The 19,729-nt window shown below is 42.6% G+C and overlaps 2 protein-coding genes across 3 annotated transcripts; one reads left to right on the forward strand and one right to left on the reverse strand.

Annotated features, from left to right (window-relative positions):
* Window positions 1-5,480: 5,480 nt before the first annotated feature.
* On the forward strand, window positions 5,481-11,760 carry LOC102302150 (glycogen debranching enzyme). 2 transcript variants are annotated; one of them, XM_005952906.3, is made up of 3 exons: window positions 5,481-5,587; window positions 8,856-8,984; window positions 11,053-11,760. In XM_005952906.3, exons 2-3 carry the CDS (start codon window positions 8,897-8,899, stop codon window positions 11,265-11,267), a joined length of 303 nt encoding a protein of 100 aa, XP_005952968.1. In that variant the 5' UTR covers window positions 5,481-5,587; window positions 8,856-8,896; the 3' UTR covers window positions 11,268-11,760. The 2 variants fall into 2 exon arrangements, with proteins under 2 accessions (XP_005952968.1, XP_005952969.1); XM_005952907.3 differs by lacking the exon at window positions 5,481-5,587 and adding an exon at window positions 5,594-5,788.
* A 1,655-nt stretch (window positions 11,761-13,415) lies between these two features.
* LOC121813453 (glycogen debranching enzyme-like) lies at window positions 13,416-19,467 on the reverse strand (the record flags this gene model as incomplete). Its single annotated transcript, XM_042217239.1, is given in 6 exon segments — window positions 13,416-13,993; window positions 15,162-15,288; window positions 15,468-15,579; window positions 16,892-17,073; window positions 18,831-19,034; window positions 19,298-19,467. Coding segments are annotated over 6 exon segments (976 nt in total), but the record flags the coding sequence as incomplete, so codon positions are not given.
* Between the last annotated feature and the right edge of the window lie 262 nt (window positions 19,468-19,729).

A 19,729-nucleotide genomic window follows, 5' to 3' on the forward strand; every position in this document is an offset into this window, starting at 1 on the left:
CTGCCAGCCTTTCCACTACTCCCCTGGACTATCACCGCCTCTCCCTCAAAGCGAGGTTCACGCCGGTCACCAGTAAGCACTATCAGTCAGTTCCACCTCTGCTAGGATACCCTGAACCTGCCGCCTTCTTAACCCTGTTCTCTTTTCTTCCCAGATGCAACCGCTCCGTTCCCGTCGCAACCTGTTAAATCAACGTTCACCCCCACTGACCCACGGCTACATCGTTAGCAACACCTTGTCACAAATTCACTTGATGACTAAATAATAAACACTGCAAAACGTTTGAGCCGTCTCTGTTTGTGGTTATCTGCAATCGAGTCCAATTTAGCTATCGGCCCGTGGCCATTGTGACACCGTGTTTCATAAAGCCTCAGAGCTTCGTAAAGCTTTGTTTTGACATCACCAGCTACAAGTCCAGAACATTTTCCTCTGTGCTCTGTCAGCTGGGTTCATTATGGGTGAGTCGTTCTGTCACGGACAGTTGGGTAGTGTGACAATCCGGTGAAAAAGCAGGCTCTCATGCCATCTTAAGTAGTCTGCCAGCATCAGTGTAAATGTGTGGTGTGTGTTCAGGACAGGTTCAGAGGCGGGGAATCAAGGTCCAGTTCCGCCCTGGTGGGAGAGGCGAAGACAAAAAACACACCTCAACCTCTCCAGATATTGAGAACCATGACATATCTGGAGCATGTACAAACTGATATTAATCTTTAATAGGGTTGTCAAAATTGAGAGCAAACAAAACAACTGCTGTATAATGCCCTCTGCTATCTTAGTTTAATTGGTCACATGACATGTGTCATTGTTTTCAAAAAGGCTCTGGGTTCACTGTCCACACTGTGATGTGAAAACAGCATTTTCAAATGTATCCGCTTTGGAGAGCATTTTCAAAACGCTGCGTTTTCCTTGACTGAAAATGCCGTCTCAGTGTGGATGGGAGGCCAAAACGGAGAGAAAAAGATGCATTTTCAAACGAAAACGTAACTGTGGACATGGCCAAAGCCATCTCCTTTCATCCGAAGCAGTGCTTTCATGAACCTTCTTGTCTGTCAGTTAATATATGCAACCAGCCTTTAGCCACAGTCGTCTACTGTCGCTGAAAGCTATGCTTATTTCAATCCCATAGGTAACTGAAGCTCTCTCTGTCATACAGATTTGTGTCCTTCTCCCATCAACAAAGACTACACCTGAGTAAGCTGAGAGCCCATTAGCTTTGTTCTGGTGGCTTGCACATAAACTTGTGGATAAAGCACTGGTCTTTTATTCTAAACTGCTGGGAGGCAAGCTGCTGGTGCTCAGCTTTCACTGATCTAAGATCAGTAACAATCTGCACTTTGTATGGAAGCACAGCTAGCATTAGCAAGTAAACAAGCCTCAGTGATTTGGCCTGACACTGATGAGTTTCATCTTGCTAACCACCGTGGCCATGTTGGAAACTGAATGTCACCAAGTTGTAAAATCATTTGATACATTAGCAAGGACAGTTGTGACTTTGGACTGCAACTATGTGTAATCCAGTAAAACAGACAGATGCACATCTGCCCCGTCTTTGCCGGTTATAACAGGTGAATTAGGGGCTTCAAAAATGTATAACTGCATCTGATATGAGTGATTAACAGACAAAGAGAGAGAGAGAGACTGTGTTCTGTGAGCGATACCAAGAAGGTGCTGAAACCTGTAAGGGTCCACGTAAATCCTCCAATGGGATGTTTAATTTTGCAGCCAGGCTGCCATCCGGGAATTTTACTCGGGATCGAAGTCAGGTGAGCACGTGGACAGAGAAAGGACCTGGTAGTGAAGCTACCCACCTCAAAGCATGTCCACGCAACAACACCACCAGGAAGGCAGTCTTTGCACTATATGGAGCATAGGTTTGATTCTGTTGTCTAAACACCAAAAACACTGAGAATCCTCCACCTTCATCCAACTCACCACTGAGTACTTCTGGAGTGGGACGAGCTCTCCCTAGATGTTCAGGTGGTCGCAAACAAAAGCTGAGGCTGGGTACTGACTGCAGCTGACGATATTAACATACCTCCAATTACATCCTATTGTCTACAGCTGTGACGGCGCATATTTTAGCTGGTGTTCTTACAGAGCGAGCCAAAAGACCTTACAAAGAAAAGCGTCTGGACTTCTATAAGTTACTTGAAGACGTTTCACCTTTGACTACGATGACCTGGATGACTGAGAACCTTCACAGACTTACACAGCGAGCACTCTGCAGAGGTCATTTTCTGACCTAATTGTTCTGTCATAACCAGTATGGGCTTAGTGTGGAAGAAAAGTTTATCACGTTTATGTGCAATAGTTAAAGGTGCATTTAGGAAGTTTGAGTTAGCAAGGCCCGGGCTCCCACAGACACATGCACAGTATGATCTCCTCTCGGGAATCTCTCTCCTACAGCTCAGTCAGATTCTGCTTCTGAGGTTTTCTGCACAGGTGAGAAAAGAAAGTAAGATAAGAGCAGAGCAAAATAAAGCAAGAGGCAGGTATGAAGACAGTAGGAATCAGGTCATTACCAACAGATGTGTTTGTAGTTATGCTGAATTCAAGGGTGGGAAACCAGAGGAGCACCTGTCCCTGAAACACAACACCAACACTCAAACAGATAGAGAGAGAGCAAAATGAAAAAACTACAGTAAAATAAGTAAAATACTTTAGCATTATGCTATAATATGCTGGTTAAAAATACATGCTGCTATTGTTATTATAATTGTATTATTGTATGTTGTGGTATTTCCATCTCAGTTAAACAAATCTTTCATATTTGTCACATCCCTCAAACAAAGTTTCATTTAGACCACATATAAGTCCTGAATGTATAGAATTTGTCCTTTTTTAATACACAGGTCACTACAACCCTCCTAGAAAAGAATGCACAAAATATCTGTGTTAATATTAATTTTCAAATGTTCATCAAAACTGCAAGAAACAACACTGAAACCACGAACAGCAATCTAGACACATGATGCTGATGAGGAAAAAAAACCAAGACTGTTTGTGAAGGACGCTTTTAATGTTCCTAGCATAATGGCTAACCTTATAAATAAACATGTCATAAGTTATAACGGAAAATTTGATGCATCCAATTACAGATAGCGTCTGATCTGATACCACCTGTGTGCTTCCATCATATCAACGATCCTGCTGAGCGACTACGACTACTGGGTCTACTGGGTCTGTGACCCAGTATGATTCTGGTTGAAGTTATAGTCCTTGATTTGTTGTTATTCTTGGTCTTGGTTCTCCTTATTGTTCTGTGTGTGTGTGTGTTATATCCATAGTTGCTAGTTTCCAGATTTCTGTTACTGTTTCCTGTTTTTGGTTTTTTTCTTTAGTATATTTGCTACAGTGCAATAAAGGTTTTTAGTTTACCGCAGTGATGGCCAAATGAGGCTGAAACACTGACGTTTGTAGAGAAAAGCGGTTCATTACGCCAAGCTTTTCATTACGCCAAGCTTTTCAACACAAGCCTCTTTGGTGACATCTGGTGGCTAAAGGTATGAAGAGCAGCTTGAATCTACAACTTCTAATGAACTGCTTCATTATGATTGCCCACAGAGCTGAGTTGACAGCTTCTATTTGATATCATGTGACAGCTTGTCTGGTATCTGGCTGGTGTTTTGAACATGTGTTTTTTGGGGTGAAAAAATGATGTTATGTCTATTTTAATAATAAATAATTTTGATGAATAAGCCTTCTTTGTTTAATCATGTACCATGGCGTGTTCTACTGTTGTTTGTGACTTCTTGATGTTTTTATTAATAAAAAAAACCAACTATATATAACAATGTACAACACAATCTTATGATAGGTTGAGAGTAATGCTTCCTCTACGAGGTCCCTGCCTCCACGTGAGTATGTAACTAACAAGTGGACAGGTACATTTATATACAGTATAATATACTATAACTTCTATAATTATAACTATATGTACTGTGTATTTCTTATGTTCATTTTGTTAATTTGGGAGCAGAATTTCTGATGAACTGGTTTCACTTTTTCACACAGGGTCATGTAAGTTTGGATTTTTTTCCCCCTTAATAATAAAAACCTTCAATTAGAAGCTGCATTTTGTGTTGACTTCTGTTATCTTTGTCTAATATTCAAATTTTTGATGATCTGAAACATTGAAGTGTGACAAACATACAAACAAAATATGAAATCAGGAAGAGGGCAAACACTTTTTCACACCACTGTAAATGTTTGTTAGAAATTTAAGCAGAAAAAAGACAGGACGGAGGTGATTCTCATGAACAGTTGCAATGCCCCCAGCACAACCTGTGGATCTGTAGTAAGTGGACAAAGCTGCTCCATTAAGTCTCCATTAAAGACTAATATATCTTTAATATAGTAGGTGACCGAAAAGGCCCAAGACAGTTGGATAAAGGGACTATAATGGACAACACTGGCACTGTGTAAATCTCATTAGATGCATAAACTGAGCATGAAATGGCTACACAGTGCTTACAAAAGCAGATAAACCTAAAGATCTGTTATTACATTATCATACACTGAACTCAATTCAATCACTTACATCTATTTATCCTTGACAAGACTAGTACCTGATCCGAAGGGTAGATATGACAAAATAAATGTTAACTACTGGCAAACCCAGTGAGAAGTGAAGGTGAGACAAGAGATGAAAGAAGACAGAGGGACATACATGCTCCTAAGTTAAAGAAGCATAAACTCTTTCACTCTTTTCATTGCAAATGTTCCAAATAACAATACCAACAGCTGGTAGAACATGTACCACATATTGTTTTTGCAGTGGCCATGGATCGAGTCCAGTATCGGCTCTTTCCTGCAGGTCATGTCCCACAGGTCTCTGCTGTGTCTTCTGTCTACTACTGCTTCTGCCCAATAAAGTAGACATGCCACAAAATAAAGCTTTTATTATCAGCATCTCTTAAAAATGTCAGCAGCAGTCTCAGACACCAGTGTTAACAGGAGCAGATACATTGTGCCCAGGGGTTAACCTGGGAATTAGTGGGTGGGGAAAACCTAACAGCTGGTGTGCAGCAAATAAATAAAAATAAAACATATAAATATGTATAATGTGAACTCCTCTATATTTTTCTTCTTTGCATACAGACTAACCCGCTGTGTTTACTGCTCTTTGTGGATTAGGTAAATCCAACAGGATAAAAACAGACAGATCAGCATAAATACCAGTCTTGTATTATAATACCTAATACTGGCCATTAACACCGCAGCCTGCCTTGTACCAGCCCAACACTGTAAACTTCACCACAACACTTCAAACTAACAAGTTTAAGCGGTGTTGTGTTGCGGACGCTGGCTGTGGGAAACAAAACATAAAGCTTTTGCACAGTGCTACATATAAAGACAAACCCAGACTTCTACTTTAGCTCAAATCTTTGTGTGCTGTTTTTGTAAAATAGGGCTTTCAAAACGGAAAATTCGCTTTACACGTTTATTGCTCGTTTTTTCGCATCATTACGGTGAAAGCACTAAACTGTACGGTCTGTAGCCACGCCCCTTCCCTACAGCTGCTGTCTATCCGGGAAAATACCACAAACTGTTCTGTTGCTGTGACGGACCCCGGACACACAACGGACAGGTGAACGGCGTTTTGCCTTTGCTCGTGTTGTTAGACGATGACGATGCTAGCTTGGAAGACAAGTTGCTAGCTACATTAGCTCAGCGGCGTTTGCTTAACTAACGGTTGTAATGTTATTTGTAACGTGACCCTTTTCAGGTTGCAGTTGTCTGTTCACTTTTGGAGCCTGCTGTGGTTAAACGGAGTGTCAGCTGTTTGCTGGTAAACAGCATTTTCATTCTTCTGTCCCCGCTGACCTCGTTAGCTTGTAAATGCGGATTATTATTGAAGTATTGGGGCCAAATCGCTCTACTGTGTTATTTTCCGCAGTGAAATTGTCGCTTGACAGCAGCGCCCACTACAGCGCGCTGTGCTACTGGCTGACGGTGTGTGTGTGCAGGCTGTCACACCGTGTGAAACACAATGATTCCGCTGTTTTGTTGACCGTGTTTCTTCAGACACGCTGTGCCGAACTGTGAAATAGTTAAACACTGGTGCTGTGCAGCAAAGCGAGGCAACAAGAAACGAGCTCGCCTTTAAACTGAGCGCAGCCACATGAAGGACGTTAGCTGTGCAGACTCGTGTTTTTCCGTTGCAAATGCTTATTAACTTGATGTAAATGTCCATGTCTCTGAGTTTGTAATGGCGTGGACCCAATGTACCGAATGAGCTGGACGCTTTTAAAAATAGATGCTGTGACATTAACGGCAGAATTCCTGACCTTGTCCTGGCCACCTCGAAGCACTGCGCAGACTCGGAAGAGAGGTCAGTGGGGTTCAGTGACTTCAGACGCGTTAACCTGCTCCTGTCAGTGCAGAGCGAGGTTTGCAGTTACATCGCAGTAATCCCTGAATTCAAACCTAGCAGGAATATTAAGACTCACTATATCCGCGTACTGTAGTGTCTCTGTCGGGTGTTTAATGGGCTTCATTTTGCACTCAGTTAAACATGTATGTTATCCTGTAGATCTGATTGGTAGGACGTGCTGTGAAATATTCTTTTAAAAATATATTTTTTATGGTGTAAAAAAACAAGGTTCACAGTTCACCGAGGATAGTTGATGTCCAAATTCATGAGTCGTTGTCACTTTAAACTAACTGTAGTTACTTGCTGTATGTTATGTGAAATGAGGCCTGAACTTCCTCACTTTGTGTAAGAATGGATTGCTTAAAGCATGTCTTAATAAACTCACTACCTGAAGTGTTTGTTTTTCCCTTTTAACCACATCACCCTTTGTTGTCATCATGCCAGTTGCCAGGGAAACCCGAATCACCATGATTATTGCAGTGCCATCCACTAACTGCAAGGTTAATTACTGAGTGTGTAGTAGTACAGACAGAACAGTGGATTTGTGTATGTGCAGGAGACAGGAGGGAGTTGTTTACTTTGCTTCCTAACTCCCCAAATCTGTTCCTGATCAAGCAACTCTTAAAAACATGTGCAGGGGTGGGTTTTAATAATCGATTCATCGATTAAAATCGATTCTGGCTTGGATAACGTGATATCAATTCATTAAAATCCTGAATCGATTTTTTTTTTAATATAAATGTATTTTGCCCAAAATTCCAGAATCTCAGGTGAAACGTCACAAAATTTCAACAACCACCAAACAGCTAAGACAGTGAATGAGAGCAGAAACACGGCTTCTGCACAAAGACGTAAACACACAGCGCGGAGCAGAATCAGTGAGATGTCGCCTTTCTCACCGACGGCACGGACACGGTCGGGGGTGAAAGCCGACAGCTCGCTGATTCTGATGCGTCGGCATTTATGCCCTTTTTGCGCCGATTCTAAAGCTGTTAGTCTGATCTCTCTCCAAACAATATTGACTGAACCAGCAGCAAAAGAAGATCCAAACTACGCTTCACATAAACATAATCATGAATTCACTCTGACTTTTGCTGTTGCGCTCTCTCTCTCCTGCATTATTCGCTTGCTTGTTACGCACAAGTCTACCGTTGTTTACAGGCTGTCGGCCGATGTTTTTTTTTACTTACTTCTGAAAAGAAAACCTAATTTCTGCTGTTCAACAGGCTTCTGAACAAATGTAAACTTTTTAAAATTATACAAAATGCAAAACGCTTAGCCGTGTCTCTAATAAAACCGCTGTAACTTCGGAGGTGATGTTCATATGCTGATTAATGGTTTTCTTTCATTTTTGATGTACTGCAGAAAATTTCTATAAAATCCCAGGCCAGGAAAATCATGTGTTTCTGTGTTTTATCTTCAGTGACTTTGACACAAAGGCCTCTGCTGTGATGCTCACACCTTTGATAAAGTCTGGAAAGTGTCAGCTTCCTTTTTATAGATACAAAAATATGTAAATGTACTGATCTGAATTATATTATTTCTGACTTTCTGAGGCAAAATTTCCTCGAATCGAATCATGGTTCGAATCGATTCTAGGAATCAGTGACGATACCCAGCCCTAAACATGTGGGATCCATGGAACCCAGGCTTCACCGTTCCCGGGACTTGAAGGACTTGTTGCTGATATCTTGGTTTTCTCTCTGTTTGCCATCCGGGAATCCCTGTGATCCTGCTTTTGTAACATGGCGTGAAACAAAGATTAGAAAGTGCTGAAATCAAACTCACAGTAAATGTAAAGTAGTATATGTTAGCAGTCATGCTTTTCAGTTACTGAAACATTATCTGCTGTTGGAAAAGATTTTGATACCTGTTGAAATTTATTGGTAAATAACAAAATTGAATGTGAATATGACCACAGTGGCAGTGAGGAACTACGCTCTGAAAGCACTGATTGTATTTAACCTTTAGAGGTTCACAGTAGGGATGAAGAAACTCACCCTTCAGTCTGATAGTGGCATACTGGAAAACGAGATGCCATTTAAAGATACCAGTGAGTGCTGTATATCTGTGACGCATTTCCAATGAATAGCTGGAAAAAGTGTTTATTTATTGAGTTGACACTTTTTATAAAATCATCTTTCCTGGAGGAAAAAACAAACTGATTTTTTTTTTTTAATCATCAACATCAGCCAGTTTAAGGACGGCAGGCACAAAGACAAGCCTTTAAGACCCTGCACCTCTCTGTCAATACAGTGTTTAAGAACTTTGTAGTTATTAAACCAAAGTTTTGAACTTGGGTTTTTCCATTACACTTGGTGCTACCTGAGGCCAGTTGGACTGCGATGCTGATATGAGACATACACTTCCAATATTAAGATTCCCGCTGGTGCTGATTGGACAGATGGCTCTCACTGTGTTTAGTTAGAAAGTGTGTTTCACGGTAGGTCACGTAGTAACCTGCCTGTTTTTGTCCTGACAGGAGGGCAGGGATCAGTCTAAATCTGAACCGATTCTCCCAGTATGTTGCCTCAACACCTGAAGCAGATTAGAGTCCTCATGCTCAACGACAAGCAGAATTTAGAGAGAACTCTGTTCAGACTCGAGCAAGGTAAGAACCTGACTGTATTACTGAATGTACTGCACTGTTCAATAGCAATTACTTTATAAAATCCTGCATTTAATGTTTAATATTATGCAGTGGGATTATGCTGCAGTGGCTCCATCTACTAAGCTGCTAAATTGGTTGATAATGTTTTTATATGCTACTAATCTTATACATTGAAAATTTGAATGTGTGTGTCTTGCTGTTGTTTCGGTTGAAAAGGTCGGAAATGTTCAATCCACATATATATTTGTATTAATATTAAGCCAAATAGTCGGTAAATCACTGCTGAAGACCTATCCACACACACAGTGTAGACACTGTTCCTTGGTTTCAATGCAAGACGAAGCATAAACCTTTAAAAATTCTGCAACAATCCCTACAAATGCAAAAATCTGTGTTTTGTTTGTTTGTTAGTTGCATTTATATTTGTTCATGTTGGACATTGCTCAAATAAATGTAGGTTAAACAGTTTAAATGAAACATAATAAGGGGATAAGACTGAAACAGTCATGTGTGGCCTGTCAGAGTTATGACGGTGAGAAAATGGCACAGACGTCTGCATTGGAAGAATGGTGGTGATTGCATTACTGTAAGCAGATGCAGTTGCAGGTGGTTATATATTAAGTGTAGGGATGCACTGATCCAATCTTTTTCTGTTTGCATAAGGAACCAGTGTTATACTGATGAGCTATAGTCCTCACTCTGAGGAAAGCAATTGAGGGAACCATTGTTTTATGTGGAAGGTACCAAGGTTCAGCTTCAACACTCAGTTTCATTTAAAAAAAAAATAAAAATCACAAGTTAGGAAGGGCTTTTCTGAATGTATACAAAGTCATGTAGAAAATATAAACCAAAGCCATTTCATTTTGTTCCCGTGTCCACTCATTCCTACGTCTTATTTCATAGTGCAGCCTTCACATGCTTTCTCAGAAATACACTTCCTGAAAATTATATTCATCTTATTTCTCATGTTGTCTTTTGGATTTATTAGTGCAGCATAGCTTTTAGCTTAATTCTTAGCTGAAATCAGTTGGGTGTGGCTTTGTCATGTGACCCTTCATCACTTTCTGACTCGGTGTATCAAATGTGTAGTTATTCCTCAGCCTCATTTAGTGTTAAAGATGCGTTTCCAGCTTTGGAGGCCAAGCTCAGTGAATTGGAGACCTGGCTTCTCGCCCTCAAAAATCCTGCAGCTAGCTAGGTGAGGGCAATGGTAGATAAGCCACCATAAGCTGTTCCCTAGCAAATCATCCCGCGCAGTCGGGAAACAAGCTAGGTAACTGAGGAGGTATTGTAGCCCTACAGTCAGCCTGTCCACGGTTAAAATTGATTTTCCTCATTTGACAACACAAACACCAGGAACAAACTCTGGTTATTGGTGACTCTGTTCTCTGAAGTGTGAAACTAGAGAATCAGTCAAATGTATTCCTGGGGTCAGAGCATTGAAACTGCTGTCTGAGGGGAAACACAGGTCAGGTAAACTTGTAATTCACATCAGCAATAATGTGTCAATTGGTGGTCAGCAGAATGATTTAAATCATTGTGTAACTTTGCTAAAATGCTCTCTGTAGTTTTCTGAGCATCTCTGCAGTCAGCACAGCTGCTGGCTGAGTGCTGTGCAGAAAACAGTGTGGCCTTTCTGTTGGGATGCACCGTGTATGCACGTTTGTGCATGCGTGAAATGTTTGTGTGCGTGTCGGCTTGGCTGAAAGGGTTGAAGAGATGTGCCACTTGGCATTTAGAGGGCTCTGCATCTGATAAGGATTTTGTTGGCTGCCTGTCATATGGGACTATTTATAGACAGACAATTAAACTCTGTCCTAACTCTGGAGGACCAACAAGACCTACAGTTTTCTGCTAATGACTGTGTGCGTGTGTGTGTCAGGGATGTGGGATTGTCTTGTGGGTGGGTAGCAGTAATGATTACTGCAAGAGGGGAATCTTTTCAGACTTGTTGAGACACAAACAGTTGTGACATTTTAACAGGGTGAAGACAAAGTGGAATTTTCCTTACAATTCAAATTCCCAACACAGTTTGTTCAGTTTGTGTCGTACTTTTCTGTCTGCCCAGGGTTTGAGCTGCAGTTCCGTCTCGGTCCAAGCCTTCAGGGAAAGAAGGTTATGGTGCACACCAACTATCCACTTGAAGGACAGCTGTTTGACCGAAACAACTTCCGTGTTTTGCCATGGACCTACCCAACAGGAAAGGAAGAAGACTCTGATAAGTTCTGCTCTCTGGACCTCAAGTTGGCTGGGTCCTATCAGTACTACTTTGGATATGTGTAAGACCCTCCTGACAGTCGCCCACATTTTATAAATCCGGGGTTTCAATGTCAAAGCTGAATTCAGGAAATGGCAGTGGAAAATATTCCAACAGTTAAATCATTTTGTTGGAATCATCCACGCTATCACTAAAGCCTGTGATAGCATATCTTTATGTTAGACAGTCTGTTCTTCATTTGTCCATGTTTATTAAAAATTATTGTAGAACTCTATAAATTGTTTAAGAAGTGAATACTTTGTGAAACAGCGTGATAAAGGTGTCAGTCAGAGATGCCGGCCAGTCCCGGAATAACATGCTGAATAGGTCTGGCTAGGTGGAAATCAAACCAGGAACTAATTATTACTATTTTTTAGGTTATAAATTAATATTCCAGTTGAAAGCAATCTCCCAGAGCACTTGGGGTTTGTATCTGGCCCAAGGATATTTGGCATGCAGACTAGAGCAGCAACCTCAACCAATCACAGCAGATGGCCCCGCCCCTCCCTGAGCCTGGTTCTGCTGGAGGTTTCTTCCTGTTAAAAGGGAGTTTTTCCTTCCCACTGTCACCAAACTGTTGTTCTGCACAGCCACGCGAAGAGAGATAGGGCCATAGAGTCATGGTGAGCTGGGTCTATCTTAGAGAAGTGTTCACTAGCCTGCTCTGTCTTGTTAGACACTCAGACTTAGTAATGTCTGAGTTACTTAACACAACGTGTCACATGTAATGTATCTGTCTTCCTCTCTTTCATTAGATGGCACACAGCGTTCTTTAAAACTGGATTCTAACCCATGGTTGACACAATTTGGTTTGTCCTTCTAGGAATAATCCATAGTGGCCCATTTTGCCTGGACCCTGTGCCTCAGAGATGCTCAGAAAACTACAGAGAGCATTTTAGCCAATATTTAAGACTGCTGATCACCAACACATTATTGCTGATGTGAATTACAAGTTTACCTGACCTGTGTTTCCCCTCAGACAGCAGTTTCAATGCTCTGACCCCAGGAATACATTTGACTGATTCTCTAGTTTCACACTTCAGAGAACAGAGTCACCAATAACCAGAGTTTGTTCCTGGTGTTTGTGTTGTCAAATGAGGAAAATCAATTTTAACCGTGGACAGGCTGACTGTAGGGCTACAATACCTCCTCAGTTACCTAGCTTGTTTCCCGACTGCGCGGGATGATTTGCTAGGGAACAGCTTATGGTGGCTTATCTACCATTGCCCTCACCTAGCTAGCTGCAGGATTTTTGAGGGCGAGAAGCCAGGTCTCCAATTCACTGAGCTTGGCCTCCAAAGCTGGAAACGCATCTTTAACACTAAATGAGGCTGAGGAATAACTACACATTTGATACACCGAGTCAGAAAGTGATGAAGGGTCACATGACAAAGCCACACCCAACTGATTTCAGCTAAGAATTAAGCTAAAAGCTATGCTGCACTAACAAATCCAAAAGACAACATGAGAAATAAGATGAATATAATTTTCAGGAAGTGTATTTCTGAGAAAGCATGTGAAGGCTGCACTATGAAATAATTTTCAGGAAGTGTATTTCTGAGAAAGCATGTGAAGGCTGCACTATGAAATAAGACGTAGGAATGAGTGGACACGGGAACAAAATGAAATGGCTTTGGTTTATATTTTCTACATGACTTTGTATACATTCAGAAAAGCCCTTCCTAACTTGTGATTTTTATTTTTTTTTAAATGTAAACTGAGTTGAAGCTGAACCTTAAAGATTACATGTCACAGAGAAGGTGTTTGCTGAAAATGACCATGTATAGAAACAGTCCACACAGGAGCCCAGCGATGGTAACAGTTCATCTTACAGAGCAGTTAACCATTGATCTGTTAGCTGTTTGATAATCTGGAGTTGCAGTCAGGTTTCAGAGCTCATCACTGTACAGGAGGCTGAAGGTTATGAAGACCTTACAGCCTCTGACCGTGGACCTCAGTGCAGTGGTCCATACGTTATTACAGCGCTGTTAGTGTTAGAGGTGCTGTGCTGCAGTGGTTTGACCTGAATCACCTGCAGCTTCCTGCTTTGACATTCAAATGAAAGCAACGTTTCTTGTAAACAGCCACAAACATCAGGATAGCATGAACTTTGCCTCCACGCTGAGCCATGTTCATTCATATTTTTATCAACTAACATTTTATTTCATTTCACTAACGAAATGTTAGGAAACCCCTGAGCTCGTGCGGTACACCCCACGGCCCCCTTTAGCTCCGCCCCTGTTTGCAGCAGGGTCCTGTGTCCTGCCGTCAGCGTTCAGCATGCTGCCTGTCTGTATCAGTTAAACGTAACTTCTGCAAACAGCGGTGGCTGGAGCAGCTTTACACTTCTGTTGAACAGGTGCTTTGAAGGACTACTACCAGCTTTTTCATGTGAAGCTTTTAATGGTGATTACTGGTCACAGCTCCGCCTCTTTGCTCTTCACAGCGTGTCCTCAGACTCTGGCTCCAAGTTAAAGTGACAGCATCGTCTCAGGCGTAGCTGTTATCAGTCGTTTTGCTCTAAACCTGGGGCTGCATTGGCCCGATGCTGACTGACAGACGGATGTTAATTCACAGGTTTAACAGCTTTCGATGCTTTTCCCCTCTAGCTAACATGTCAGGTGTGGCCCTGTACAGTGGCAGCCTTACCTGCTCCTGATGCTGGTGCACTATGTGATACTGCTCTGCATTCAGGTCAGTCAGTTTCTGATTGAGCCAACCGCAGCACTCCTCGATGTGTTGAGGTGACAAGCTACAGAGGGAAGCAACATTACATCACACTGCTGTGTGCTGCACACACAGATATACACACTTTACATTAACTACACTGGTCCATGTCAGCGTCACAGAGGTAACTCATATCTGAACAATGAAGAAACATAACAATGTAGTTTTTAAATGTTTGTGGGCTTATTTTTTTCAACCACGCTGTGCTGAGTGATGAGCATGGAGGAACAGGGATGTGCTCCCTACAGATGCAAACATCAGTCTTCTTTTCACAACAGAGGTCCTGATTCATTTAATACTGAACTAACGTTCACACTAAGTCAAAGGGACTGTGTGGCGTCACCTGAATGACTTATTTTGGACTGGAAACCAAACAGAACCATCATATTTAAGAACAAATCCTTTCACACACTCTGGATGATCGTCAGCCAATCACAGGGGTCCATGGGTCTGACATGCAGGGTAAGCTGTACCCACACAGGGTGTGTCAGATTAGCTTGCTGAATGTGGTTAATGCTAACACGCAAGGACAGGAGGCTGCTGCTTTTATCCCCACACAGGTCCACACCTGTGCAGGATAAGGTTACACATTGGTCTAATCGGGTGGTGATGTCACCCGACTCTGTCCACATTGCATGTTTAAAACTTCCTGTTGCAGCTCTAATGTGATGGCTGCGTAACATCTTCGAGCCAACTGTCAACTGCATACTTACAGTGCTGTGAAAGCAGAGTTCTTACATTTGAGCAATATTTGTCACGTTTTTCTTTAATATTAGACAAAAATAACCCATTTAAATACAAAACGCTGTTTCTGAATGATGAGGCAAAAAGACCTGGTCCGATGTGATTGTTGAGCTCACTTTGTCAGACAGACATTAAAGTTACGTCCTGATTGAACAGGCGTGGCTCGTTAATCAGTTCATTCGTTCGTTCCACACATGGCGGGATGGGCTTGGACAGCTTCATTTCCCCTTAATAAATGTAATCTTAATTTAAAAATACTTTTATAAATGCCAACAGTCTTTTACGACTGTCGGGTGAAAACAGCACATTTACTCAGCTCATCTTTGTCCAGGATTAAAAACGTGTTTGACGATCTGAAAAGAACAAAGAAACTCAATCGCAGCAAGTTGACCGACTACAGCTGAGCAGCAGCCCAACATCATACTCGTGCCGTGGACCCCGAGTCTCACCTGTGAGGCACAAACGTCTCCAAAGCAGAGTCCATGTCTGCTGTGTTGCCATAGCGACGGTATTGTGGATCCTGAATGATCCTGAGGCCCGTCTGCCCTCCAGTCTTGCTGTGGTCTGGCTTGGTACCTGATGGCAGGCACACACATGTTAACGACACAGTGAATGTGGTTTAACCCTCTGCTCATCTTTGCACACACTGTAAACACAAGTTCTTTTTTGGGGCTTCAAACTGAAAACATGCTGATGAGTTTTTGAAGCTCACATAACGACACTTGGCTTTGGGACGTCTGTGTGGATTTACACACCGTTTTGCAGCAGGGTCCTAAACTCCTCCACAGCACTGTCCACTTTGACTTGGTAGAACTCCCACAGTTTGATCTGAGGGAACACGTCCTGCCACATCACACTACGGACGGCCTGAAATACAACAAATCAAACACATGTTACACAAACGTGTCTTTAAAGCGAGAGAAAGTGTCTTTAACCATCTGATGAACTGACCCAGCTCAGTTCATCTGCATAGACATGAGGTTCATTATTACCTGGTTTATTCTGAGGAATTCTACAAACCCTCCTTTAGGTCAGCACTTCTGTGAGCCACTGAAGTAGTAACACACACACACACTTCAAACTAGTGTGCTAAATTTAGCGTGACTAAAGTCAGTTTTATCCACTGACACTGACCTGGTCCACAGTGGCTCATTTGTGGGCACAGCCACAGTTAACATAGGAAGAGCATTAGTTTAGTTTAATGAGCCGACTCTTGCCAACACTCACCTACCAACTCTAACACAAAGCCAGACTCCAAACAAAGAAACACCAAACTTGGAGCAAAGATTTATGCACCAAATTACAGCTTGCAAGGTAAACGCGGCTTGGTGCTCGGTTTTGGTTGTCTTAACTGTCGGGTGTAAGAGTAAAAAAAATAAGGGGCAATGTGCAAATGTATATAAATAAATGACAAAATGATTATCTTTACTATAAAATAAAATCTAAATATAGAAACTGAGTATTCTGCACAGGCGTTACTCAGCAGTGCAGACCGTCAGGTGCAATAGTTTATGTCTCTGTAAAAACAGGTTATTTTTTTAATTGACATGTAAAAGTTTAACAAAAATTTAATTGAAATTGTGTCTAGAAATGTCACACAAGATATGTTCTGCTGTTTTACAGCAGGCCAGGAAAACGCCCCTTAGCTTTGATCGAAATCCCTCTGACTGTAAAAAACAAAAAAAAAAATAAATGGTAAATGGCCTGTATTTATATAGCGCTTTACTAGTCCCTAAGGACCCCAAAGCGCTTTACACATCCAGTCATCCACACATTCACACACTGGTGATGGCAGCTACATTGTAGCCACAGCCACCCTGGGGCGCACTGACAGAGGCGAGGCTGCCGGACACTGGCGCCACCGGGCCCTCTGACCACCACCAGTAGGCAACGGGTGAAGTGTCTTGCCCAAGGACACAACGACCGAGACTGTCCAAGCCGGGGCTCGAACCGGCAACCTTCCGATTACAGGGCGAACTCCCAACTCTTGAGCCACGATCGCCTGGTCTCACAGTAACTTAAAGAAACATTTAAAAAAAAGCTAGCTGCCTTTGGTGATGAGGCTGTGGATAAGATTTCAATTCATGCTCTCAGGCAAGGCTGTCATTGGCTCACACCACAGCCTGTGACATTTGTGAAAGTTCAAAGGTGAATGAATGTGCAGGAACCCAGAACTCACATTCAGATGACTCTCCGTGGTAATGTCAGCAGGAAGTCCTTTAGCTTTGTAGCGTCCCTCTGCTACTCTGGTGGTTAAATGCCACAGAGCTCTGTCTAAAACCCAGGCTGGGCGCAGGTGAGGAGAGTTCACCAGGTTGTATCCACATTCTGGATGCTCCCTTATCCACATGCTGTTAGCAGCTGTGCAGGAACACAGACAAGAAACCATTGAGCTGTTTAAATACTTTATTCATCAATGTTTTACTCTTTTTACAGATCTAATAATAGTCTGACAGTGAGTCACACATACTGTATAAATCAGAGTTCAGTCTGTATTTAACCTTCATATCAGGCTCATTTTACTGCTCGACCTTTCCTGAGCGAGGATGAGAGGGATCCACGGGTGGTCACTGCCAGCAGGACAGCACAAACACTTTGATACAACGAGCATGTCAAATGAAAAGTCTCGACCTGAAAAAACACTTTCAGAGTAACTGTTAACCAGTTTTGCTATAAGATGTTTTACCAACAACCTAAACCATACCCAGCTAACTTTTTAGTGGTCTTTAAATCTTGACCTGATTCTAAATAGATTTCAAGTGAAAGCCTTAGACAAGGCTACAGCAAGAGTACGGGAGCGTGAGCAAACCTTAACCCTGACAAAGTGTGGCAAAAATGGCACTTTTAAAGCTTAGTGTATCGAGTTAACTGCCATGTTGGACACTGTGGCGTGAAGATTTCTCCTGTATTGGCTTCCCTTCATTGGCTCCCTGTTAAATCCAGAATTCAAAATCCTGCTCCTCACATACAAGGTCTTAAATAATCTTCTGTGCAAACTACAGATGACCAAAATGATCACAAGGACTTTGGTGCAGCAACCTCTTTGCAAACAGTTTCATCCAGCAGCAGCCAGCGACTGGCAGAAACCATCTGCCAACCAGTCAGATGCATATTCCTGCCTTGCACCTCGTGGTTATAGTGTGTGCTTGAGGTCAGGGAAGAAACCTGTGAGGCTACACTTCCACAGAGGCCGTACTGAGCCCACTATAAGAAAGCAAATGTTTCCAGTCCTCCCCACAGCACAGTGTTCACCTGCTGTGCTTCAAAGGTAACAAAACCAAACGGCTTCTCTTTACTTCCCTTTATGATTGTGAGTCAACAACAATCTTTCCTGTTCTGTCGAACTTCACAGGATAAGGGTAACGATCTGTCTGAAAGTCCTGCCTTTGGGACAGTTTAATGACACTTTCAATCCTGTGGAAATGTGCAGACTCTCGGTGAAAGCATGTGTTGTTGTGAAACCTCTCGTACTATAACACGCGGTGGAACAAAGACATGTGATTGCATAAATGTTCAGGCCAAATAAAAGTGAGTGTGTGCAGCATAACAAACCATGAGCTGTAAACAAAGATCACAATAAAAGAACGTGTTGCATGTACGCTGAGTGCACACATGTCGACTTCTCCATCCTTAGTCCATAATCGAGTCCATGCATTATGAAAAGTGATGCACTGGATGTTCAGTCAGTGATCGGCTCCATGGACTGGCTCAGGAAGCCTTGTGATTCACTTCCCCTGCTATCCTTTAAGGCAAGAAAACAGTTGCATTTTTGCTCTTTGTTAACCAATTAGCACTCTTCAGTAACATGTTCTGCTGTTGGTGTGCCTAGTTAAGTTGGCTGCTGTGGGTAACTTGAAGCGTTTAACTTGGTTAGTGGTTGGTACGAGCCAACCATGAAATTTCTGAAGGATGTCGCGTCGCTGCAGTCAAAACAATATTTGGTACGTCTGATTGCAAAGCACAGGGTAGAGTGCTTAGAGGGGAGATGTCAGAATCTAAAGACAGCAGTGAACAGCAGCCGTCTCACATCAGATGCAGGAGGTGGCCTTTGACCTTCGAGGGGAAGGAAGCGGTGTTGCAGTACACTAATGAACGGCCCTCCTCATGGCTCAACTCACCAGTATGGTTATACACCACATCTGTGATGCACAGCATGTCCCACTCTGTCTTTAGCTTCTCCACCAGCCCCCCCACATCTGTCCAGTCGTAGCTGCGACCCGCTGGGCTGAACTCTGGGTTGACGCTCAGCTGGTCAGCTAAGGAGTAGCAGGACCTGGACTCCCCCAGAGTCTGCACTGGAGTGAAGTGGATCATGTTGTATCCTGGAAGACAAACCCACAGACGTACTATTAATCCTTCTATACGGCATTTTGTTTGATAGTCCTGACATGTGATGAATCCCCTCACACACTGCACTGTCCATGTGATGTAGTACCTGCACACACAGGAGGATTGATTCAGAGAGTTTAGGCCGATGACAGGAACCATGGTCGTCAATAACAACCAGAAGTGACTGAGTTTGCATTTTATGTTTGAACACAAAAGAAAGAACCAGAGTCTGTGTGGGCGTGCCGTGCTAACCTACCCGACTCCTTGGCCACTCTAAGTCTATCTGGCCAGTCGTCCAAGTGTCCCAGACATTTGGACAGGTAGGTCTGGATGGTGATGCAGTCTAACGGCAAAGTATGGTCGTCGGCCCCGACACGGAGAACTGGATCCACCACAATATAACCTCCTCCTATACGCTCCGAGTCTCTGATGGAATTTAACAAAGTACAGCAGGTTAAGGAAATATACAAACGTGTCATATCACAATATGATTGATAGACTGACACCATGTATTTACTTTCTCTAGATAACAACAGTGAGACAAGCGCAGGCTTATCTGAGAGCCACGAGTCCGTTTCAGATGATGATGGAGTACCTAACAGTGAGGAAGAGGAGGTGATACTTGTAGCTGCTGATATGCAACCCAAAAGCAAACAAAGCGTTTAAGAGAGTGTTGCTGGAGCACTTC

This window comes from Haplochromis burtoni, unplaced genomic scaffold (assembly GCF_018398535.1).
Source record: "Haplochromis burtoni strain Fernald_Lab_line unplaced genomic scaffold, NCSU_Asbu1 Contig_1716, whole genome shotgun sequence".
NCBI lineage: Eukaryota > Metazoa > Chordata > Actinopteri > Cichliformes > Cichlidae > Haplochromis > Haplochromis burtoni.

Excerpts from the sequence above, each read along its gene's own strand:
- LOC102302150 (XM_005952906.3), top strand. The coding sequence starts at position 8,897 with ATGTTGCCTCAACACCTGAAGCAGATTAGAGTCCTCATGCTCAACGAC. Across the intron at positions 8,985-11,052 it reads TCTGTTCAGACTCGAGCAAG|GGTTTGAGCTGCAGTTCCGT; the intron begins GTAAGAACCTGA and ends CTGTCTGCCCAG.